This window comes from Tachyglossus aculeatus, chromosome 5, assembly GCF_015852505.1.
Source record: "Tachyglossus aculeatus isolate mTacAcu1 chromosome 5, mTacAcu1.pri, whole genome shotgun sequence".
NCBI classification, from domain to species: Eukaryota; Metazoa; Chordata; class Mammalia; order Monotremata; family Tachyglossidae; genus Tachyglossus; species Tachyglossus aculeatus.
Window position 1 is genome coordinate 22297254 of NC_052070.1, and position 26283 is coordinate 22323536.

The following is a 26283-nucleotide window of genomic DNA, read 5'->3' on the forward strand; positions in this document are numbered from 1 at the left end:
CAAGACCTTTGTAAATATTACATGTCATTTGCCAACAGGAAAACTAAGATCTTGTTATAGTAAATCACACATACTAGTGTTCTCGGAAAGATGATGTCAGCAAGCCCGATTTTAACAGTTTAATCACCCTTTAGCTGTTACACTGGAGAGAAAACCAAAGAGTTGGATTAACAAGACAAAAAACTGCAAATCCCAGAGAGTTCGTTCAGGAAGAATCTACAAAATGCATTCTAAAGGCCAAACATAAATTCTCTCGCTCCTAAGTAGTACAAAAAACAAAACACCATTGGAATTTTTTTTATTTCCTCACATAACCACAGAAAAGCCTTGTGTGCGCGCGCACGCACGCACACACACTGCAAGACAGCGACTGTGCAGTTCTGACTAATTCAGATGGCATTAAATAAACACTGAACAACTGCAAAATATGTTTTGAAAGACACGGCCGTAGGACACGACTATCACAATCTAATCACTTCGGCTTTGGATTTCTGTTACTGAACGAGATTTCAGGGTTTTTGAGATTGTGTCTCCAACTAGGGTTAGCCTCCAACTAAATCCTCATTTTCCTCATCTCCCACTTGCCTCCTGCCTTATCCTGGCACTAGGATTTGCACCCTGAATTCACCCCTACCTCAGCCCCACAGCAACTTCTCACTGTGCCTCGATCATGCCTCTGGCCCGGAATGCCCTCCCTCCTTAAATCTGAAGGACGGTTCCTCTCCCCTCCCTCCAAAGTCTTACTGAAGGCCCATCTCCTCCAAGAGGCCTTCCCAGACTAAGCCCCGCTTTTCCTCATCTCCCACTCCCTTCTGCGTTGCCCTGACTTGCTCCCTTTCTTCTTCCCCCATCTCCCAGATTCACGGCGTTTACGTATATATCTATAATTTTATTTATTTTTATTGATGTCTGTCTCCCCCCCTCTAGACTGTGAGCTCATTGTGGGCAGGGGATTGTTGTATGGTACTTTCCCCAAGCGCTTAGTATAGTGCTGCTCTGCACACAGTAAGCGCTCAATGAATACACATAATTTGATTTATATTAATGTCTGCCACCCCTTCTAAATGTAAGCTCATTGTGGGCAGGGAATGTGTCTACCAGCTCTGCTGTATTGTACTCTCCCATTCAGTCAATTGTATTTATTGAGCGCTTACTGTATGCAGAGCACTGTACTAAGCGCTTGGAACGTACAATTCGGCAAAAGAGAGGGACAATCCCTACCCAACAACAGCCTCACAGTCTAGAAGTGGGGGAGACAGACAACAAAACAAGTAGTAATAATAATAATAATAATAATAATAGCATTTATTAAGTGCTTACTATGTGCAAAGCACTGTTCTAAGTGCTGGGGAGGTTATAAGGTGAGTAGGTTGTCCCATGGGGGTGCTCACAGTCTTAATCCCCATTTTACACATGTGGTAACTGAGGCCCAGAGAAGTTAAGCGACTTGCCCAAAGTCACATAGCTGACAATTGGTGGAGCTGGGATTTGAACCCAGGACCTCTGCCTTCAAAGCCCGTGCTCTTTCCACTGAACCACGCTGCTTCTAGACAGGCATCAATAGCATAAGTGCTTAGTAAAGTGTTCTCTCTACAGTCCCCCCTAGACGGTAAGCTTACTGTGGGCAGGGAATGTGTCTGTTACATTGTTACACTGTACTAAGCACTTAGTACAAGAGCTGAGTACAGTGCTCTGGCACACAGTAAGTATTCAGTAAATCCAATTGATTGATTGTTGCCTCAAGTTTCATCTTAAACTCACTTCCCATAACTGGTCCCCAACTCCAGCTAAGGGGGCTAGTGAACAGCCACGTTTCATCAGCGCCAGCTCTGAAAAGAAGAGAAACGCTCAGAAATAGGCCACTGAGCTTTTGGAATGTTTTTAGTGACTCTTTATGGATCTGTCTGCTTTGTGACCTTGGGCAAGTCGCTTCACTGTGCCTCAGTTACCTCATCTGTAAAATGGGGACTGAGAATGTGAACCCCACGTGGGACGGGGATTGTTTCCAACCTGATTTGCTTGTATCCACCCCAGCCTGAAAACCAATTACTCTCCCCCTGCCTCAGTTACCTCATCTGTAAAATGGGGACTGAGAATGTGAACCCCACGGGGGACGGGGATTGTTTCCAACCTGATTTGCTTGTATGTATCCACCCCAGCCTGAAAACCAATTACTCTCCCCCTGCCTCAGTTACCTCATCTGTAAAATGGGGACTGAGAATGTGAACTCCACGTGGGACGGGGATTGTTTCCAACCTGATTTGCTTGTATCCACCCCAGCCTGAAAACCACCAATTACTCTCCCCCTGCCTCAGTTACCTCATCTGTAAAATGGGGACTGAGAATGTGAACCCCACGGGGGACAGGGATTGTTTCCAACCTGATTCGCTTGTATCCACCCCAGCCTGAAAACCACCAATTACTCTTCCCCTGCCTCAGTTACCTCATCTGTAAAATGGGGACTGGGAATGTGAACCCCACGTGGGACGGGGATTGTTTCCAACCTGATTTGCTTGTATCCACCCCAGCCTGAAAAACGACAATTACTCTCCCCCTGCTTCAAAGTCTCAATGAAGGTGCATCTTCCCCATGAGGCCTTCCCTGACTAAGCCCTCCATTTCTCTTCTCCCACTCCCTTCTGTGTCACCCAGACTTGTTTCCTTTACTCATTCCCCTTCCCAGTCCCACAGCACTTATCATCAATCATCATCAATCATATTTATTGAGCGCTATGTGCAGAGCACTGTACTAAGCACTTACGAACATATCTCTCATCTATTTGTTTATATTAAATGTCTGTCTCCCCTTCTGGACTGTCAGCTCATTGTAGGCAGGGGATATGTCACCCCATATCTTGTACTGTAGTCTCCGAAGAGCTTAGTACGGTCCTCTGCACACAGTAAGTGCTCAATAAATACGATTAGCTGACTGACACTACACCTGAGCTGGCTTTCCACAGTTCCAAAGTGGGGGTCCTGCAGCCTCTGCCCAAATTCTTGGTTGCCATTCTTCAATTACCCACAATCTGCCCAAACAATAAATCAACTGTCAAAACAATTTTCAGTTCCCGACCTGGACTAATGATAAAACTCACATGTTTACAATCCTCCTCTTCCCCATGACATGGGCTTCACTTGGCCACAGACCTTCTGAAAGCCATCAGCATTACTGGTGGCAACGGCTTGCCTAGAATCTCTGGCCTGTAGTAAAATGCACGAGCCTCCCTTTATGTCCACTGCACTTGTTTACCACCATTTCTAAATTCTGTTATGTTTTCCTGTTTCCTCCAGTTCTATAGAAATTGTGAAGGGGGAAAAAAAAAAGGCAACAGAGTTGGATCCAGCTCTATTGCTTAATATTCTGTAGAAAGAACCACAAGCACCCTTACACAGGAAGCTTGTTTCTCAACATCTAATAGCAAAGCTCCAAGCAGTGGTCTTTCAGTAGGGCAGCTTCAACTCTAAACTCTTGCCACTGAAAGCTATTACTGGTCAAATCTGATTAACAACTAACTTTATGCAAAAACCCTTGAGTTACTGTACAAAAATTGGATAAGTAAACTCGATGCAAAGGTGTGTTTTTTTTTTCCCTCAGCCGTATGTTTTCTGAGAAATGGTTTCATCAATTCAGAAATGACTAGCACTAAACCTGAACCCAGCTGACATTTCAGATTAGCTTCCTGTTTCAATTCTGCCAGAAGTTATCTTTTTCAATAGTAGCATTTGTTTCTAAAAAAAAGGTCACGTCTATGTAAATCTGTGTAAATCTCTTCAGGTCAAATAAACCTAAAGTTTCATCAGGGCATGGATCAAAACTGAACGTACTTGTTATTTTGTAACGAGTACTCCCCTTTCAGTCCATATTGGGCTCAAAGCACCAGATCACTTCATTTAACTTTGCTATTTGATTTCTCCAAGAGTCTCCCAAATCAAATAGGTTTCATTTATCAAAGAGTGAGAACAAGAGAAATCCTTGAATTCATGCCATGCTTTCTTGACAGAGTACAAAGCATTTCAGACTTTCATCTGCCCTCACAAGTTAACTGAGACATGGGTGGAAAAATCAGTTTCTCTCTCTTTACTGGTCACAGAGAACGGAGGCAGAGAGCAAAGCGGCACTCAGTCAGTAAGTCAATCGTATTTACTAAGGGCTTAATGTGTGCAGAGCACTAAGTGCTTGGGAGAGTACAATATAACAATAAACACACTCCCTACCCACAGCGAGCCTGTAGTCCACAGACCCAAGAGGCATACAGTGATTTTGTGACCTTAGGCCACTACATGGGGGGGTAATATTAAGTAATAATCTGGATTATGTGGAAAATTCTAAGAGATTTTATAAAAGAAATTTTCCACTTTCAGTAGCTGCCTGAAAAAAAAAGTCAAGATAAAGAAATTTTAACGGAAAAATATCAGCCTGCCCATCTAGTGGTCAAGTTGGCACTTCTTTTGGTGTAGCATGCATTGCCCTCCCATGGAAGGACTCTAGGCACTGAAGTTATTCAACTCACATGATCAAGGTGTTCAGCACAAAACACTTTGAAGTCCTGGTGTTTGCTCTTCAAATGAGATTCCAAATTATTTTGGGTGGATAACAGAGTACTTCCAAGTAAATAATATGTTAATTTACCCCTCGGCATCCAAATATGCCTCCATCAAGAAGCATCATATGCTTCTTGTCTTCTCCACTAAGGGCTTCGAGGCTTCCAGGCTGGGGCTCTTTACCAGCCCCACAACATTGATTCTTTTAACGGTATTTGTTAAGCGCTTACTCTGTACCCGGCATTTGTACAAGATAATCGGGTTGGACACAGTCTACGTCTCATAGGGGGCTCTAAGTCTCTATCGCCATTTTACAGATGTGGTAACTGAGGCCCGGAGAAGTGAAGTGACTAGCCCAAAGTCACACAGAAGACAAGCGGCGGAGCCAGGATTAGAACAATTTGCTTCCACTCTTACTCTATTTATTTATTTTACTTGTACATAGCTATTCTATTTATTTTATTTTGTTAGTATGTTTGGTTTTGTTCTCTGTCTCCCCCTTTTAGACTGTGAGCCCACTGTTGGGCAGGGACTGTCTCTATATGTTGCCATCTTGTACTTCCCAAGTGCTTAGTACAGTGCTCTGCACACAGTAAGCGCTCAATAAATGCGATTGATCGATTGATTACTGAAGAACGGCCGTGGCAGACGAATGGCTCTCCAAGTGTCAAGGCTGTGGTCGACTATTATGGTCATTCAGTGCACCGACTGCTTCTTGCCTTGCCCTTGCTATAATTAACACTTACACTGGACTAGATTCTTCAGCTTACTGGAAAGAAAATAATTCGAAACTGTCTTATTTCCCCTAATATTCAATGTGCCATAAGAAACCAACAATGATCGGTCAACAAAGCAGATATTCTGCAGTTGGATTCACTCAGTGCCACCCACAGTTGGCGGTAAGCACAGGGAATTTGGTATTACGGGAAATTGTGCAAACCAAACACATAATCGGTTCAAGAGGGATTTGGATAAATACATAGACAAGAAGAGGTTTGTGAGAGGAGATGTTTGGGATATGGAAGAAAATGTCATATGGCCCACCCTCCTCTATGAGAACAGACGGCAAGGAGTGCCCTCTTCCTTCTTCATGCCCTGACCACAATCTTCGACCTCTCCCTTTTCAATGGCTCCTCCCACACTGTTTCCCAACTGTCGCACTATTCATCCCAGTATCCCACTTTTCCACAGCCTAGAACCCCCTCTCAGCTCAGCTTTGCCAAACCACATCCCATCCCTCTTTCGCAGCCCTTCTAAAAGGTCACGAGTGGGGCCCGGTGGATAGAGAAGCAGTGTGCCTCAGTGGAAAGAGCCCGGGCTTTGGAGTCAGAGGTCATGGGTTCAAATCCCGGCTCCGCCAATTGTCAGCTGTGTGACTTTGGACAAGTCACTTCACTGGGCCTCAGTTCCCTCATCTGTAAAGTGGGGATTAAGACTGTGAGCCCCCCGTGGGACAACCTGATCACCCTGTAACCACCCCAGCGCTTAGAACAGTGCTTTGCACATAGTAAGCACTTAATACATGCTATTATTATTATTATTATTATTATTATTATTATTATTAGAACACTGACCCGAGAGTCAGAAAACCCAGGTTTTAGTCCCAACTCTGCCACGTCCCTGCTGTGTGACCTTGGCCAAGTCTTAACATTGGTGGTCCGCAGTTTCCTCCTCTGCAAAATGGGGATAAAATGGCTACTCTATCTCGCTGAGTGGGACAGGGACAGTGCCTGATCTGATATACTGGAGATAACCCAGGGCTATGCACGCAGTAGATTTAATTTTATTATCCTCCCCTATAAACCTCACTTTTCTGGTCACTCCACTCCTTCGGCAAACTTGGCATTTACCTAACAATGGTAGTTATTGAGTGCTTACTGTATGCAGAACACTGTACCAAGCACTTGGGAGAGTACAATGTAACAGAGTTAGTGGACATGTTCCCGCAGCACGGCTTAGTGGATAGAGCACAGCCCTGGGAGTCAGAAGGTCATGGGTTCTAATCCCAGTTCCGCACGTGCCTGCTGTGTGACCTTGGGCAAGTCACTTCACTGGGACTCAGTTACCTCACCGGTAAAATGGGGATTGAGACTGTGAGCCCATGTGTGACAGGGACAGTGTCCAACCTGATTTGCCTGTATCCACCCGACCGCTTAGTACAGTGCCTGGCGCTCAGTGAGTGCTTAACAAATACCATTATTATTATTATTATAACATGCTTAGAGTCTAGAAGGGGAGACAGACGTGAAAATAAATTACAGAAGTGCTGTAGGGCTGAGGAAGGGGTGAATAAATGGTGTAAATCAAGTGCAAGGGTGACACAGAAGGGAGTGGGAGAAGAGGTGAGAGTTTAGTTGGGAATGGCCTCTTGGAGATGTGCTTTTTAATAAGGTTTTGAAGGTGGGGAGAATGGACGTCTGTCAGATATAAGAAGGGAGGGCATTCCAGGCCAGAGGCAGATGTCGGCGAGAGGTCGGCAGCAAGATAGGCAAGCTCGAGGTGAGTAGTTGGCACTGGAATGAGTAGGCTGCCATTAGAGATGCAAAATGTGCAGGCTGGGTTGTAAGATGAAATCAGGGAATTAAGATTGAGTGCTCTAAAGTCTATGGTAAGGAGTTTCCGTTTGATGAGGAGGTGGAGGGGCAACCCACTGGAGATTCTTGAGGAGTGGGGAAACACAGACTGAACATTTCTGTAGAAAAACGATCTGCGCAGCAAACTGAAGTATCTCGACTGGAGTGGGGAGAGACAGGAGACGGGAAAGTCAGCAGATAGGAGAATCGGAAGAGGGCAAAGTTAGCAAAGACACATCTGGATAACATTTCCAGCAGAAGTAGGTGGTGAACAATGTCGAAGGCAGCTGAGCCACTGTAGTAAGCGCTTGGGAGAGTACAATAAAACAGAGTTGGTAGACAAATTCTCTGCCCATAGGGATGGTGATTTTTCTTTTTTATGTCTTTCTAGTGCTTACCAATGTCATTCAGGCCTATTGTCGGCACTCAGATATCGACCATCAGGTTTTTGCTTATCCTTTGTGCCAATGCAGCTCTTCCTTTGACCATTCATCTGACTATAAATAAATCAGGCATGGGTACAGAGAGAAGTAAGACTAAACCCAGTTGAATTTGCTCCTGTTGGTGGCTCTTCAATGGTTTGATGGTGGATGAGTTTAAAACTACAGCACTGGTTAAAGAGAGGGAGACATCTGATTTCAGTTGCCATTTTAATGTCTCCAATAACTGAGAGGAGTTTCTATTATTAGAAGCATTGTAATGGAGCTTCCAAATGGGAAACACTTTCTTTAGAGTTAGCAGCCACCACAAGTTGGTAATAATAATAATAATAATTATTATTATTATTATTATTATTATGGCATTTATTAAGCGCTTACTATGTGCAAAGCACTGTTCTAAGTGCTGGACTTCAGTGACTCTTACTAGTTTCATTTTATTATTGACTTCATTCAGCCAAATGTACCCTCAGGTGAGAGAGTTTTGGATGGTTCTGAAAGATGAAGATGGAAATAAATTGAAGTAGATGTGGAATACTTATGCACTCCAAAAAGAAAGTTTATTTTAATAAGAAGTTTAAGAATAGGCAGGTTTGAATCATCTTAAATTTAGTTAGATGTATTAACCAGGACTAAATCAAAACGTAGATTTCAACATGGACGAATCAATGGAAACGACTCTATAAATTTGCTCTATGTGGTTCATTTATGAGCTTTGGTAATGTATTTCTATAAAATTATGTATACAATTAGAAACTATTTTCCAGGACATCTGTGCCAAAGTATATAAAAAAAAGAGGTATTAATGTTATTCAGAAACTTTTAACATAAATCTTCCCTTCCCACAACAGCAGCATCACAAACACCAAGTACTTACATGGACTGACATCTCTGTATCTGTTTCGATTTCTGTTTTCTAAAGATTTTGCCACTCTGTGAGGATAGTCATGGGACTGATTCCGAATTTCCTGAAAACAATGAAGATATAATTTAATAAACTCTCGCCGGCAAACGATTTACAATAGACAACTATTTTTTTTCCAACAATAAGCTACTGTCAACCTAACCCACGTACAGACCCCCACATATTAGAGCTATTCTAATGGAATTCATAGAGTCTGGTTGGTCTTCAACTTTCAAAGCAAAATTTTATTTCAGCATTGAAGAAAAATTGAGCATTCATATGGGTTTCCCCTGCTTTCCTGTTCAACGTGGAGTCTTTTTCCATCATCTGGTCCCTGCTTCAATATCCAATGGTCAGCCATCCTCTAACCTCTTACATAACTAAGAGGACAGTCCTCATCCCACCCCATTTTGGCTCTTCTCCAACCCTGGCCCAAATCCTCGGACCCAGAGGTAAGAACTGACTTTTTCTTTTTTAGTGATATTCGTTAAGGCTTACAACGTGCCAGGCACTTTTCTAAGAGAGGTACCAGGTAATCAGGCTAGACAGTTTCTGTCCCACATGTGGCTTATAGTCTTAGTCCCATTTTACGGGTGAGATAACTGAAGCACAGATTTTAGGTGATTTGCCCAAGGTCACAAAGCAGACAAGCGGTGGAGCCAGGATTAGAACCCAGGTCCTTCTGACTCCCTAGGCCCATGCTCTGTTCACTAGGACAAGCTGGCTCTCCTGGGAGTTTTGTTGTCTGTCTCCCGCTTCTAATGTGTGAGCCCGTTGTTGGGTAGGGACCGTCTCTATATGTTGCCGACTTGTACTTCCCAAGCGCTTAGTACAGTGCTCTTCACACTGTAAGCGCTCAATATGAAAAAAACAAAACACAATACGCTGTCAGATACGTCCAGCACAAAACTCTCACGTGGGATTTCAGCAGCAAAGGTGAAGCCATTTTTTTTCCCACCCACAGTCTTTGGGGCCCAGCCATGCCAGATTTCTGATTAGACCCGAGTGCTTCCAACATACACTAATGAGAGCTACGGGCCTGGCCTTATTATTAATTATCAGAGTGGTATTTCTTAAGCACTTACTCCGTGCCACGCTCTATTCTAAGAGCACTGGAGTAGATGCAAGATCATCAGTTTGGAACAGTCCCTTGTCCTACCTGGGGCTCTCGGTCTAAGTAGGAAGGAGAACAGGCATCGAATCCCCATTTTACACATGGAAAAACTGAGGCAAGGAGAAGTTAAGGGATCACACAACAGGTAAGGGACTGGGCGACGATTAAAATCCAGGTCCTCTGACTTCCAGGTCTGTTTGCTCATCAAAATTCACCTCCCAGTCCCAAGAACTATCCAGCTTGCTCCTTTTACAGATCCAGCCCCTTTCCACACTCAGATTCAAAAGGAATCCTTTTTCTAAGTGGTATTTGTTAAGGACAACCTGATTATCTTGTATCTACCCCAGTGCTTAGAACAGTGCTTGGCACATAGTAAGCGCTTAACAAATACCAACATTATTATTATTAAGCGCTTACTATGTGCCAGGCTCTCTACTACGTGCTGGGGTAGATACAAAACAATCAGGTTGGACCCAGTCCATGTTCCACATAGGGCTCACAGTCAGACTCTCCATTTTACAGATGACATAACTGAGGCACATGGAAGTTAAGTGACTTGCTCAAGGTCACAGAGCAGACAAGTGGTGGGATTAGAACCCAGGTCCTCTGAGTTCCAGACTTGCACTCTTTCCATTAGGCTGTGCTGCTTCCCTTGGCACCTAGGCTACAATCTAAGACTCAGATCAGAAGCTTTTGACAATATTTCATTTGGGGGATTTGGGGGAGAAAAACAAGCAAGTCAAGCAATATAAATGAAAATAATGGATCCATTGAAAGGAAGGGATTTGGACATTAGATAGTTATCAAGACCTGTCCACAGCAATGACGCATGTTTATTCGACTTTACATTCATATTTATATTTTGACTAATCAACTGATAGATATTTTTATGCCTGCCTCCCCTAGTATGTAACCTCCTTATGAGCAGGGAACATATTATACTTTTGTTTTATACTTTCCAAGCACTTACTACAGGGTCCTACATCCAGAGGATGTTCAATGACTGCCATGACTTCGATTCCAGAAAAGATCTGACTGTGAGAAAATCGAAAGGATGATTTATTAAACACTACCATGTGCCAAGCACGGTGCTAAATGCTGGGGCTGAACCCAGTGTTCTACAAGAAACCTACTAAAAGGGACTCCAACAGACATCCCATCCCACTGGCCCTTTGCTGATTTAGGATGTGTCAGAGGCTTAGTATTTTTTCTTTGAGTGACAGTATTACAAGCACAAGTCCCTGGCATATTAGATGGGGGGAGGGAAGGGTTGGAGGTCACCTCTCTGTCACTGGCAAGAGTCATATAACAGGAAAGCATTACTGCCACTTGAGTCGAGACAGTTATTTCTCTTCCAGGAAACCGACGGCACTGATTCATCCGCTCATTAATTCGATCGCATTTGTCGAGCACCTACTGTGTGCAGAGCACTGTAGTGAGGCTTGGGAAAGTACAATACCATCAACAGTGACATTCGCTGCCCATGAAGCGAAGCAGCGTGAAGAGAAGAGAAGCAGCGCGGCTCAGTGGAAAGAGCCCGGGCTTTGGAGTCAGAGGTCATGGGTTCGAATCCCGGCTCCGCCACTTGTCAGCTGGGTGACTTGGGGCAAGTCGCTTCACTTCTCTGGGCCTAGTTCCCTCATCTGGAAAATGGGGATTAAGTCTGTGAGCCCCACGTGGGACAACTTGATTACCTTGTATCTACCCCAGCGCTTAGTACAGTGCTTTGCACATAGTAAGCGCTTAATAAATGCCATCATCATTATTATTATTATTATTATTATGATGATGCGCTAGAAGAGGGGAGACAGACATCAACACAAATAAATAAAATTACCAAAATATACCTAAGTGCTGTGGGGCTGGGAGGGGGAAGAACGAAAGGTGGACAGCAGGGCAACACAGAAGGAAGGGAGTGGGAGAAGGGGAAGGTGGCGGGGGGGGCAATCTGGGAAGGCCTCCTGGAGGAGATGTGCCTTCAGTAAGGCTTTGAAGGGGAGCGGGGAAGGTAACTGTCTGGTGGACTTAAGGCCAGAGCAGGACGTGGGCCGGGGTTGGCGGTGAGACAGGTGAGATCGAGGCACTGTGAGGTTATCACTAAAGGAGCAGAGTGTGTGGGCTGGGTTGGAGGAGATAAGTGAGGTGAAATAGGATGCTAATGCTATGAGGCTCCAACTCCCAATATTCGCTCATTCCCAGCTGTTCCTCTGGACTTACTCTACCTCTGATTTCCGCTGGGGAACAGCAGCAAGTAAGGAATGTAAGTAAGCAAGTAAGGACTGCAAGTAAAGCGAGCTGTAAGGCACTAACTGCAAGGGTGATATATACACACCGTCATGTAATCAGATTTTTTAAAAATCTGTACAGAGTCTGACTTATCACTATTTATCACCTTGCTAAATTGAGAAGCAGCGTGGCTTAATGGAAAGAGCAAGGGTTCTAATCCCAGCTCCACCCCTTGTCGCGTGATCTTGGGCAAGTCAATTCACTTTTCTGTGCCTCAGTTACCGCCTCTGTAAAATGGGGATTACGGCTGTGAGCCCCATGTGGAACACAAAGTGCGTCCAAACTGATTAGCTTGTATTCACCCCAGCGCTTACTACAGTGCCTGGCACAAATACCATAAAACACACACACACACACACACACACACACAAAAAAAAAAAAAAAAAAAAACCAACAACCCCACCTCGCATTGTATTCTTGCATTTTCTAGTTTGGTTATCAGATTATACCCCAGCTGCAACATTAAAAAGTATACTGAAATATATACGAAAAAAGAAAGAAAACAGGGAGTCAGATCCACCCCAACACACCCATTCTTTTGAAGACTGGAAAATCCCAACTGGATGAAGTCTTTTCCCTCCGTGACTGATGGTGCCGAGGGGAGGGAAGAGCAAGAGACAAAAATATTAAACCCTGGACAGTGTAATTTTAACATATTTATTCATTCCTGGGCTTAGCTTCTGCTGCTGAGTCAAATCCACAGATTGTTATCACCATCAATCGTATTTATTGAGCGCTTACTGTGTGCAGAGCACTGTACTAAGCGCTTGGGAAGTACAAATTGGCAACATATAGAGACAGTCCCTATCCAACAGTGGGCTCACGGTCTAAAAGGGGGAGACAGAGAACAAAACCAAACATACAAGAAATAGAATAGATATGTACAAGTAAAATGAATAGAGTAATAAGTATGCACAAACATATATACATATATACAGGTATATGTATATGTATATACATATACATTGTTATGCAGTGCTCGCGGCTAGAATGCCCCGTGTTCACTGCTATCAATGTTCTCTGCCTTCAATAACGAAATTCCCAACCCGGGGCGGCCAAAATCGTGCCTGCGGCTAGATCGATCGATCTGATTTACTTAGTGCTTCTTGTGTGCAGAGCACTGTACTAAGTGCTTGGGTGAGCACAGTACAACAGATGTGGTGGGTAGGTTCCCTGCCCACAAGGAGCTTAAGGTCTAGAGCTAGCCCAAGACGGAATCTGGCTCAGGGGGTCAGATCAGGTCAGAAGGAAACGGCTTGAAGGCATCACGGACCGGTGCAATAACTGCGACCTTGAGGCCACCAGTCAGTCAGTCGATCGTATTTACTGAGCATTTACTGTATGCAGAGCACCGTACTAAGAGCTTGGGAACGTACAACAGACACATTCCCTGCCCACACCGCGCTTACAGTCTAGAGTCTAGTATTTGCAGCTGGCTTAGGGTCAGGAAGGAGCCTCAAAGGGAGAAAGTGAGAGTTTGAAGCCTGTCCCCCACCGGGGACCAGCCGGCAGAGGTTATGGCACAAACCAAAATCATCACCAAGGGCAGTCTACTCTAGTGGGCGCATACTGTGCTTAATATGGCACTTAGCCTCGGGACATATATATTCATTTATCCTGCAGTATTTATTGAGCACCTGCGTCCAAGTATTGTCCTGGGTTGTTGGGAGACTACAATGTAAGTAAAAGGCATGGTGCCTGATCTTACAACCTAATGCATTTGGCACTAGAGAATCACCACCAAACAGTTCTAATAAAGTCTTAATAAAATTGGCTCAATAAGAAAATAAAATTTGGAACTACCTCAATCAGAGGACCTGGGTTCTACTCCCAGCTCCACCACTTGTCTTTTGGGTGACCTTGAGATACAGTCTCAGGTGCCCTCTTACCTTTCTTTTCCTTCTCCCCTCCATTTTATTTTTGTTCCCTTGTTCCTCATAATACTAGACTTAACGTTTACATGACTTCGAGCGATAGCCCCAGCCCTATTTACGTGGCAAAATGGGGCAATTATGCAAGTCGATAGGGTATATGAAGTCCAATTCCCCTCATTCTTTCTGCTGCCCGCCTCTCCCCATTCCCTACAAGACCCACACTCCTCTCTGTGCTTCGGTTACCTCATTTGTAAAATGGGGATTAAGACTGTGAGCCCTGGGTGGGATAGGGACTGTGTCCACCCTGATTATCTTGTATCTACCCCAGAGCTTAGAATAGTGTCTGGCATGTAGTTAGCGCTTAAATACCATAGGAAAAAAAATATCTCTCCAAGTAGATCCTTATAGCAAAAAAAAAAAAATGGGTAATGACTACTTAATTTTTGCTTGCATCACTTCTGAAGGCATGGATCCGGTCTTCCAACTCCCCCAAATGCTTAGTACAGTGCTGTGCACAAAATAAGCATTCAATAAATACCACAAAGTCAGAGCAAACCACATGTTACAGTACTCATGACGTTCAATCATTTAACCACTGCCAGCTCATTCAGACTTACTGATAACATTCTCGGTAATTTTCCTCTCAATGGGGAACTCAAACTCGAGTATTTTACAGTGATTCATGCTAGACAAATAACTCTGATGGCATCACTTATTCCTTCTCAAGTGACTATCAAACCTTACTTCCCCAAACTGCACCTTTTAATGCAGATAGCTGATTTCCTTGTCAATCCAATTAGCAGACCATCAATATTATTTATTGACGAGACCTTTCAATGGGGAGATAAGTTGCCATAGTGTTGGGCTTTCCTTATTTGCTTCATTCGTAATGAGCTTGCCTTTCATGCTGTTCCCCATACGTCTCAAATAAACTTTTCCTGTGAGTTCCCCGACCTAAGGCATCAAAGACCCACCAAACGTAATATGCAACACCATTCATGCTATTAGATGCACCAAAAATTCTCAGGCCTTCAATAGGGGAAATGAACAACACCATATTATTTACTCGCAATCGTTCCCACTACATAATTTTCCCAACCTGACTTCTGAGGAGGAAATCTAAAATTGCTTTCCTATTCCACATAATTGTGCAGAGTTCTAGTGGCACGCACGGGGGGAGTTTCTTCTTTGAAATGAGAGCTGGGAAGAGGAGCGGGAAGGCGGGGTTTCTTCACTGGGTGCCTCTTCCATGCAGGAAAAACGTGGAAGAGGCAGACCAGCAGCAAGATGGATAGAGACCCTAACGACGATAACGGAAGAACTGGTAGAGGGGTTGCGGATTATGGCAGAGGACCGGACGTTCTGGAGAAAGTATAACCGTGGAGTCGCTATGAATGAGAAACGACTCGACGGCACTTAACGTAATACTAGACTTAACGCTTACATGACTTCGAGAAATGGCCCCACCCCTATTTACGTGGCAAAGCGGGGCAGTTATGATGCAAGTCGACAGGGTACATGAAGTCCTGTTCCCCTCATTCTTTCTGCCTCTCCCCATGCCCTACCCTTCTCCCCTACAAGACCCACTCCTCTCTTTCCTCAACTCTCCATGAGTCACCCAACTGTCAGCTGTGAAACCTAACTCCATTACTAAGGCAGACTCCTGGTAACCACTGTGCCATTTAGAAGAGCCTTCCTATTTTCCTATTACACGTAAAAACTTTCCACGTTGACGGAGGAGGGTGCAAAGGGTGGAACTTTTGCTGTGGGAGCAGGTGGGTTAGGCCTTGGGCGTGAAGAACACGCTTCAAAGAGTCAATGGATCACAAAGCCTCAATCTGGGGTCTTTTCAGCCCTGCTCAGAATTATAATGATGGTATTTGTTAAGCACTTACTGTGTGCCAAGCACTGTTCTAAGCACTGAACTCTGAGGTCCTGCTGGAGCCTGGGATAAGCAAGCCTGGAAATCTGTTGTCAAATGACTTTCCTATGATTGTAGTCAACACCACCATCCTCCCTGTCAAAAGCCCATACCCTTGGCATTATCCCTCTAGACTGTAAACTCATTATAGGTGGGGAACCTGTTTGCTAATTCTGTTGTACTGAACTCTCCCAAGTGCTTAGTACAGTCCTCTGCACATAGTAATCACTCAATATAATTGATTGTCCTCGATTCATCTCTTTCATTCAACCCAATCATTAGAAGTCACAAAATCCTGCCATTCTACCATCACAAGATCTCTTAAATCCACCCTTCCTTTCCATCCAACCTGCTATAGTGCTGATCCAAGCACTTTTTTTTTTGATGGCATTTGTTAAGCCCTTACTATGTGCCAAGCACTGTTCTAAGCACTGGCGGGGGAGGGGGGATACAAGGTAATCAGGTTGTCCCACGTGGCGCTCACAGTCTTCATCCCCATTTTACAGATGAGGGAACTGAGGCACAGAAAAGTTAAGTGACTTGCCCAAAGTCACACAGCTGACACTTGGCGAAGCCGGAATTTGAACCCATGACCTCTGACTCCCAAGCCTGGGCTCTTTTATCTTGACTACTGCATCAGCCTTTCTTTTTTAAATGGTATTTTAAGCGCTTACTAGGTGCCAGGCACTGTACTAAGTGCTGAGGTAGATACAAGCTAATCGGATTGGACACAATCCCTGCCCCACATAGGGCTCACAATCTTCATCCCCATTTTACAGATGAGGTCATTGAGGCCCAGGGAAGTGAAGTGACAACTTGCCCAAGATCACACAGCAGACATGTGGCAGAAACAGAATTAGAACCCAGGTCTTTCTGACTTCCAGGACCATGAAAGCCACTCTGCTACTTGCTGACCTTCCTGCCTCTCCAATCCATACTTCAATCTACTGCCCTGATCACCGTCCTAAAAAAAAAAAAAACCGACCAAATTAAAAAAAAATCATTTTTGGGGCACTCACTGTGTGCAAAGCACTGCACTGATCACTTGGGAGAGTGCAATATAATAGAGTTGGTAGACGTTCCCTACCTACAACAAGCTTACACTCTACAGACGTTTATATAAATAATGGATATGTACATAATTGCTGTGGGGATGACAGAGGGGTAAATAAAGAGTGCAAATCCAAGTGCAAGGGAAACATGGGAGGGAATAGGAGAAGAGGAAATAAAGGCCTAGTTGGAGACGGTTTCTTGGAGACGCACCATCAGTAAGGCTTTGAAGGTGAAGAGAGTGACTGTCGGAAGCAGCGTGGCTCAGTGGAAAGAGCCTGGGCTTTGGAGTCAGAGGTCATGGGTTCGAATCCCGGCTCCGCCACACGTCTGCTGTGTGACCTTGGGCAAGTCACTTAACTTCCCTGAGCCCCAGTTACCTCATCTGGAAAATGGGGATTACAACTGTGAGCCCCACGTGGGACAACTTGATCAGCTTGTATCTCCCCCCAGCGCTTAGAACAGTGCTCTGCACATAGTAAGCGCTTAACAAATGCCATCATCATCATCATCATCATCCTATGAAGGGGGAGGGTTCCAGGCCGGAGGCAGGACGTGGGCAAGAGGTCGGCGGCAAGATAGACGAGAACGAGAAGGCGGTACAGTGAGTAGGTTGACAACAGAGAAGCAGCATGGCTCAGTGGAAAGAGCCCGGGCTTTGGAGTCGGAGGTCATGGGTTCAAATCCCGGCTACGCCAACTGTCAGCTGTGTGACGTTGGGCAAGTCACTTCACTTCTCTGGGTCTCAGTTACCTCATCTGTAAAATGGGGGATTAAAAACTGTGAGCCCCCCGTGGGACAACCTGATCACCTTGTAACCTCCCCAGCGCTTAGAACAGTGCTCTGCACATAGTAAGCGCTTAATACCATCATTATTATTATTATTAACAGAGGAGCGAAATGTGGGAGCTAGATTGTAGTAGGAAAGCAGTGAGGTAAAGTAGGAAGGGGCAAGTGATTGAGTGCTTCAGAGCCTATGGTAAAGAGTTTCTGTTTGATGCAGAGGTGGACGGCCAACCACTGGAGATTCCTGAGGAGTGGGGAAACAGGGACTGAATGTTTTTGTAGAAAAATGATCCAGGCAGCAGAATGGGAAGCAGCGTGGCTCAGTGGAAGGAGCCCGGGCTTTGGAGTCAGAGGTCATGGGTTCAAATCCCGGCTCCGCCAGTTGTCAGCTGTGTGACTTTGGGGAAGTCACTTAACATCTCTGTGCCTCAGTTACCTCATGGGGATTAAGACTGAGGCCCCCGGGGGACAACCTGATCACCTTGTTACCTCCCCAGAGCTTACAACAGTGCTTTGCACATAGTAAGCGCTTAATAAATGTCATTATTATTATTAATGACGTATGGACTGAAGTAGGGAGAGACAAGAGGCAAGGAGAACAGCAGAAAGTTCAGTCCTTGTCTCCACTCCTCAAAAAACTCCAGTGGTTGCCCATCCACCGCTACATCACGCACAAGCTCCTTACCGTCAGCTTTAAGACAGTCATTCAGCTCGCCCCCTCCTATCTCACCTTGCTGATCGCCTACAACCCAACTCCCACACTCGGCACCTCCGTACTTTGATCTCATCTATCCCGATGGTTTTGACACCTGTCTACATGTTTTGTTTTGTTGTCTGTCTCCCCCTTCTAGACTGTGAGCCCGTTGTTGGGTAGGGATAGTCTCTATATGTTGCCGACCTGTACTTCCCAAGCACTTAGTACGGTGCTCTGCACACAGTAAGCGCTCAATAAATACGATTGAATGAATGTATATCCCCCTCTCGTATATCCAACAGAACACCTTTGTAGCCTCAACTTCAAAACCCTCATAAAATCACAACTCCTCCCAGAAGCCTTCCCAGATTAAGCCCTATTTTCCCTCCTCAGTCTCCCCTCTGTGTTGCCTATGCACTTGGCTGTGTTTTCTAAGCACTCTGATACTCACTTCAAGCCCCACGGCACTTATGACCACATCCTTATACTTTGTCATTTCCCCTACCTACAATTTATTTTAACGCCTGTCTCCCCTTGAAGATTGTAAACTCCACAGGTGCAGAGATCGTGGCTACCAACTCTATCGTACTGTACCCTCCCAAGCGCTTAGTAAAGTGTTCTGCTCACGTAAGCACTCCGCAAATGCCACTGAAAGAATAAAGAAAAAGGGGACAAAAACCATCACTTCAGCCTCAAGCTGCAAGTCTCCAGAGGCAGGCACTCCGCAGGCAACTGATGCTTTCACTCCGTCTCAAGTCGCTCAGACTCCCGATTTCTCATGAGCTGTACTTATAAGCATGGTCTCATCAATCAATCAATCGTATTTATTGAGCGCTTACTGTGTGCAGAGCACTGTACTAAGCGCTTGGGAAGTACAAGTTGGCAACATATAGAGACAGTCCCTACCCAACAGGGCTCACAGTCTAAAAGGGGGAGACGGAGAACAAAACCAAACATACTAACAAAATAAAATAAATAGAATAGATATGTACAAGTAAAATAAATAAATAGAATAATAAATATGTACAAACATATATACATATATACAGTCCTGACTGTCAAGTCTGGACACTCTGGGACCTAAATTATTGTGGTATGTGGAAGGTGTTCTCCTCATATTTTACCTTTACTCAAAGCCAGAGTTCGAGTGAAAGATAAATTAATGGCTCCCGAAGACAAACAGCCCAGGATTTAGGGGAAAAGAAAAACAAAAAACCTATCTGCTGTTGAGGTCCAGCCTTATTTCCAACCCAATGAAAGATAAATTAGTAACTTTTTTTTAAAATGGTATTTGTTAAGCATCATCATCATCATCAATCGTATTTATTGAGCGCTTACTGTGTGCAGAGCACTGTACTAAGCGCTTGGGAAGTACAAGTTGGCAACATATAGAGACAGTCCCTACCCAACAGTGGGCTCACAGTCTAAAAGGGGGAGACAGAGAACAAAACCAAACATACCAACAGAATAAAATAAATAGAATAGATATGTACATGTAAAATAAATAGAGTAATAAATATGTACAAACATATATACATATATACAGGTGCTGTGGGGAAGGGAAGGAGGCAAGATGGGGGGATGGAGAGGGGGATGAGGGGGAGAGGAAGGAAGGGGCTCAGTCTGGGAAGGCCTCCAAAGCACTTACTTACTATTAAGCACTTACTATGTGCCAGACACCATACTAAGCGCCGGGCTGGATACAAGCTAATCAGGTTGGAAGGTCCCAATCCCATATAAGGCTCACAGTTTTAATCTCCATTTTACAGAGGAGGTCACTAAGGCACAGAGAAGTTAATTGACTTGTCTAAGGTCACACAGCGGCAACTGGAGGATCCCCGATTTGAACCCAGGTCCTCTGACTCGAAGGTCTGTGCTCTTTCCACGAGGACTGGCTTAGCGTTTTGTTGCAAATGAGCCTTGGCAGGTGGATTGGCGAGAGACTCCATCCAACTGACTCTGGTATCGAGGAACGTTGGAAACTCCTGCCCTTTCCTCTATGCTCCACCAGAAATCTACCAGCAATCCGGACCATCCACCTCAACTCGGTTAAAATATCATTTCAAAATGACAACCTTGGGCAGTGCCGACGGGAACGTGGGATACGTATCCGCACGCGAAGTTTTCCCGAACCAACGTTCACGGATCTCCACTGAAGAGTCAATTATTTGAGCAGATTAGGTTATCCCAAGTGAGGCTAGTACGGGTAAACAAGTAAAAAGGTTGGCTAACGTCACAAAGTTACATGGGTGGCTGTCCTTGACTGCAATAACCAAATTACAGTAGATTTTAAGTCAACGTGCTATTATTACCTGAATTAGCCTTGATGCCAATTGGTTTGACTAATCAGCTTCTAGTGTACTTTTGAGAGTACGTGTTTCCAGCTCAAGGCACAATTTATTCAGTCATCTCCAAGACATGTGAAGGTCTCCTGAGAGAGATCACAGCTATAAATATCTATCTCATTAAAAGGAAGCCGCTTGAAGTATCAAGAGAGCCAAGGTGTCCCAGCTCCTGAAATACCTGAGCAGTTAGTACATCTTCTGAGAAGGAAAAATTATCATGAGTCTCGGACTCATCTCAATTTTTCACCATTTTGGGGGGTTTATTCTTTCTAGATCTTCCTAGATTTGGTCCGATTTCTCAAGTATAAGGGTCCCAAAGACAATATATACTTTTTTTTTTCCCTTGGGGGGGTGGGAGGAAGGGTCAAGAATTTTCAGAAGTAAAATCCCAGAAAAGCAAAGAAGCTCTTAAATCAGTTTTATCTTAACGTGATTTTATTTTAAGACAATCAGGTCGTTGCCTCCTCTTCAATCCAGCCCCCGAGAATCTTGTTAGACTGAGATGACCTGATCTCCGTCCATCCCTCCTGACGGGCTCTGGGCTTTCCCTGCTCCACCGGCCCGCCCAAGGAGTTTCCAGGGCACAGTCAAAGGCAGAGTCCATTTTTTCCCTCAAATTTTAATGAACTAAGAATTCCAAAGGCATTAGCTCCCTTATTGGACACAAGCCCACACATTCTCCTTCCACTTCAATCAATCGCATTTATTGAGCGCTTACTGTGTGCAGAGCACTGGACTAAGCGCTTGGGAAATACAAGTTGGTAGCATACAGAGACGGTCCCTAACCAATAGCGGGCTCACAGTCTAGAAGGGGGAGACGGACAACAAAACAAAAGATAGTAGCCAAATAAAAAAGATAGAATATGTACAAATAAAATAAATGGAGTAATAAATACGTACAAGCGCTCAATAAATACGATTGATGATATATACAGGTGCTGTGGGGAGGGGAAGGAGGTAAGGCGGGGGGGAGACACATCTACTCTCATTCATTCATTCATTTAATCGTATTTATTGAACGCTTACTGTGTGCAGAGCACTGGACTAAGCGCTTGGGAAGTACAAGTTGGTAGCATACAGAGACGGTCCCTAACCAATAGCGGGCTCACACTCTAGAAGGGGGAGACAGACGACAAAACAACACATATTAACAAAATAAAATAAATGGAATGGTAAATATGTACATGTAGAATAGAGTAATAAATCAATACTTATAGAGTAACAAATCAATAAACACTTCAGTGGCTTCACCTCGCACAAGTCCAGATTTTAGTTCTTTGGGGCTACTTTTTACTGGCCTCCCTGCTTATGGCCCAATTATGGTTAGAGTATTCATTCATTCAATCGTATTTATTGAGCGCTTACTGTGTGCAGAGCACTGTACTACGCGCTTGGGAAGTACAAGTTGGCAACATAAAGAGACGGTCCCCACCCAACAACGGGCTCACGGTCTAGAAAAGGGAGACAGGCAACAAAACATGTGGACAGGTGTCAAATCGTCAGAACAAATAAAGCTAGATGCACATCATTAACAAAATAAATAGAATGGTAAATATGCATAAGTAAAATATGTATGTAAAATAGAGTATATCCATTTGCATCTACATCCCCAGGTGTCTTTCTGGGCAGGTGACCGTCGCCATGCTCCTCAATGCTTGGCCCTGAGCAGCAGCGTGGCTCGAGAAGCAGCGCGGCTCAGTGGAAAGAGCGCGGGCTTTGGAGTCAGAGGTCATGGGTTCAAATCCCGGCTCCACCAATTGTCAGCTGTGTGACTTTGGGCAAGTCACTTCGCTTCTCTGGGCCTCAGTTCCCTCATCTGGAAAATGGGGATTGAGACTGTGAGCCCCCCGTGGGACAACCTGATCACCTTGTAACCTCCCCAGCGCTTAGAACAGTGCTTGGCACATAGTAAGCGCTTAATAAATGCTATCATGATAATAAACGCTATCATGAGTACACCTGAGGAGATGGGGAAGAGCCCTTCTTTCCTTCTACATCCCAGTGCGCTCCCTCCTCTCCACTGGCGCTAACCTTCTTACTGGGCCTCGTTCTCACTTGTCCCACCGTCGACCCCTGGCCCACGCCCTCCCTCCCTCCACAAATCCACCAAATAATCACACTTCCCCCCCTTCAAAGCCCTACTGAAAGCACGTCTCCTCCAAGAGGCCTTCCCAGATTCAGCTCCCCATCTCCTCCCCATTGCCCCGACTTGGCTCTCCCCGCCCCACGGCACTTTTGCACATTCATTCATTCATTCATATTTATTGAGCGCTTACTGTGTGCAGAGCACCGGACTAAGCGCTTGGGAAGCACAAGTTAGCAACATTCATTCATTCAATGGTATTTATGGAGCGCTTACTGTATGCAGAGCACTGTACTAAGCGCTTGGCAAGTACAGTCCCTACCCAACAGCGGGCTCACAGTCTAGAGGGGGGAGACAGACAACAAAACATATACACCAAATAAAAGAAATAGAATAAATATGTACAAGTAAAATAAATACAGTAATAAATATGAAAAAGCATATATACATATATACATTATTACAGTGCCTGGCACACAGTAAGCACTTAACCAACACCATTATTATTCAGTGCTTAGAACACTGCTTGGCACATAGTAAGTGCTTAACAAATATTATCATTACTATTATTATTATTCATTCATTCATTCATTCAATCGTATTTATTGAGTGCTTACTGTGTCCAGAGCACTGTACTAAGCGCTTGGGAAGTACAAGCTGGCAACATATAGAGATGGTCCCTACCCAACACTCATTCATTCAATCATATTTATTGAGCGCTTACTGTGTGCAGAGACGTGTACATATCGATAATTCTAGTTATTTACATCGATGCCTGCTTTACTGATTTTGGTATCTGTTTCCCCCCTTCTAGACTATAAGCCCAGAAGGAGCCTCATTCCTGAAAGGCATCTTTCCAGCAACCAAAATAATAATAATAATTTTGGTATTTGTTAAGCGCTTACTATGTGCAAAGCACTGTTCTAAGCGCTGGGGAGGATACAAAGTGATCAGGTTGTCCCATGTGGGGCTCACAATCTTAATCCCCATTTTACAGATGAGCTAACTGAGGCCCATAGAAGTGACTTGCCCAAAGTCACTTTTCTCTCTTTATTGCTGAACTGTACTTTCCAAGCACTTAGTACAGTGCTGTGCACACAGTAAGCGCTCAACAAGTACAACTACATGCGTGAATGGTATTTGTTAAGCGCTATGTGCAAAGCACTGTTCTAAGTGCTGGGGAGGATACAAAGCGATCAGGTTGTCCCATGTGGGGCTCACCATCTTAATCCCCGTTTTACAGATGAGGTAACTGAGGCACAGAGAAGTGAAGTGACTTGCCCAAAGTCACTTTTCTCTCTTTATTGCTGAACTGTACTTTCCAAGCGCTTAGTACAGTGCTGTGCACACAGTAAGCGCTCAATAAGTACAACTACACGCGTGAATGAATGAATCCGAAGCATCAGCTCGCAATCCACCTTGGAAAGCAAAGGCAGAGCGCTCTGGACGCCTCAGACCCTCAATGCATGGTCTTACTCAGCGTGGCTCAGTGGAAAGAGCCCGGGCTTCAGAGTCGGAGGTCATGGGTTCAAATCCCCGCTCCGCCAACTGTCAGCTGTGTGACTTTGGGCAAGTCACTTCACTTCTCTGGGCCTCAGTTCCCTCATCTGTAAAATGGGGATGAAGACTGTGAGCCCCCCGTGGGACAACCTGATCACCTTGTAACCTCCCCAGCGCTTAGAACAGTGCTTTGCACATAGTAAGCGCTTAACAAATCCCATTATTATTATTATTATTAAGTTCCGCTCACTCAAGCCTGACAGGACTTCAAAACTGCCAAGGCAGATCACCATCATCATCATCATCAATCGTATTTATTGAGCGCTTACTATGTGCAGAGCACTGGACTAAGCGCTTGGGAAGTACAAGTTGGTAACATATAGAGACGGTCCCTACCCAGCAGTGGGCTCACAGTCTAAAAGGGGGAGACAGAGAACAAAACCAAACATACTAACGAAATAAAATAAATAGAATAGATATGTACAAGTAAAATAAGTAAATAAATAGAGTAATAAATATGTACAAACACATATACAGGTGCTGTGGGGAAGGGAAGGAGGTAAGATGGGGGGGATGGAGAGGGGGACGAGGGGGAGAGGAAGGAAGGGGCTCAGTCTGGGAAGGTTGATGGCATAATGGGAAGCTGTATCAATGGGGAAAGGGCTGGGGCTTCAGGCAACTCAGTTTCTACCGTCTGCTCAGCCCAGTGGGGGCAAAAATCGGGGGTCTGCCCATCACAACTGTGTCTGCCCAAGCTGGTGGGGGGCTCAATCGGGATCTCGTCTTCAAAAAGTCCCGGAACCAAGGGCGACGATTCCTCAAAATAATTATTAATAATAATAATGATGGTGGTCTTTGTTAAGCACTTACTATGTGTCAACCACCGATCTAAACACTAGGCTAGATACAAATTAGTCAGCTCGGACAGTCCCCGTCCCGTACAGGGCTCACAGTCTAACTGGGAGGGAGAGTGGATATTGAACTCCATTTTCCAAATGAGGAAATGGAGGCCCAGAGAAGTTAAGTGACCGGCCCAAAGTCACACAGCAGGCAATTGCTGGAGCTGGGATTAGAACTCAAGTCCTCTGACTTGAGTGCTCTTTCCACTAGGCCATGCTGTTCCAAATTGTTATTATTATTGTGGCATTTATTAAGTGCCTACTAGTAATAATAATAATAACGGCATTTATTAAGCACTTACTGTGTGCACGGCACTGTTCTAAGTGCTGTAGAGGTTACAAGGCAATCAGGTTGTCCCACAGGGGGCTCACAGTCTTAATCCCCATTTTACAGATGAGGTCACTGAGGCCCAGAGAAGTGAAGTGACTTGCCCAGAGTCACACAGCTGACAATTGGCAGAGCTGGGATTTGAACCCATGACCTCTGACTCCAAAGCCCGGGCTCTTTCCACTGAGCCACGCTGCTTCTTGCTAATCGCTGTTCTAAGCGCTGGGGTGGGTACAAGATAATCTGATCAGACATCGTCCCTGACCCACATGGGGCTCGCGGTCTAAGCAGAAGGGAAAACCGATACTGAATCCCCATTTTGCACGTGAGGGAACTGAGGCACAGAGAAGTTAAAAAGTGATTTGCCCCAGGTCAGAGTGGGGAAGTGGCAGGGGCAGGATTCGAATCCACATCTTCTGACGCCTGGGCCCATGCTCTTTCCACTAGCCCACACTGTCCCTCAGGGGTTCTGCCCTGCCTCTTGAAGCCCCATTTCTGCCTTGAGCACATGATTCGATTACCTGCAGATCTTCATTCCTGAAGGGCATCTTTCCAGCAACCAAAATAACAATAACAATAATTTTGGCATTTGTTAAGCGCTTACTATGTGCAAAAGCACTGTTCTAAGCACTGGGGAGGATACAAGGTGAGCAGGTTGTCCCATGTGGGGCTCCCAATCTTAATCCCCATTTTACAGATGAGGTTACTGAGGCCCAGAGAAGTGAAGTGACTTGCCCAAAGTCACACAGCTAAGTGGCGGAGCCGGGATTTGAACCCATGACCTCTGACTCCCAAGCCCGTGCTCCTTCCACTGAGCCATGAAGGGGCTACTGTAGAGCTATGAGATTAGTACTGTTCCATGGGCAAGAGGGCGGCCCAGTCCAGTGCAATTTTGCGGATCACTTGGGAAATGTCTCATTCTTGAGCCGACTCTATTTATTACTTATT

The 26283-nt window shown here is 44.9% G+C and overlaps 1 protein-coding gene across 4 annotated transcripts in view; it reads right to left on the reverse strand.

Annotated features, from left to right (window-relative positions):
* Positions 1-26283, reverse strand: part of PTPN2 (protein tyrosine phosphatase non-receptor type 2) — a 101645-nt gene that overhangs the window by 66225 nt on the left and 9137 nt on the right. For all 4 annotated transcript variants that reach the window (XM_038746213.1, XM_038746210.1, XM_038746212.1 and 1 more), the window contains exon 2: positions 8429-8519. In XM_038746213.1, coding sequence (XP_038602141.1) covers positions 8429-8519 — 91 coding nt within the window. The remainder of the gene's footprint in view (positions 1-8428; positions 8520-26283) is intronic.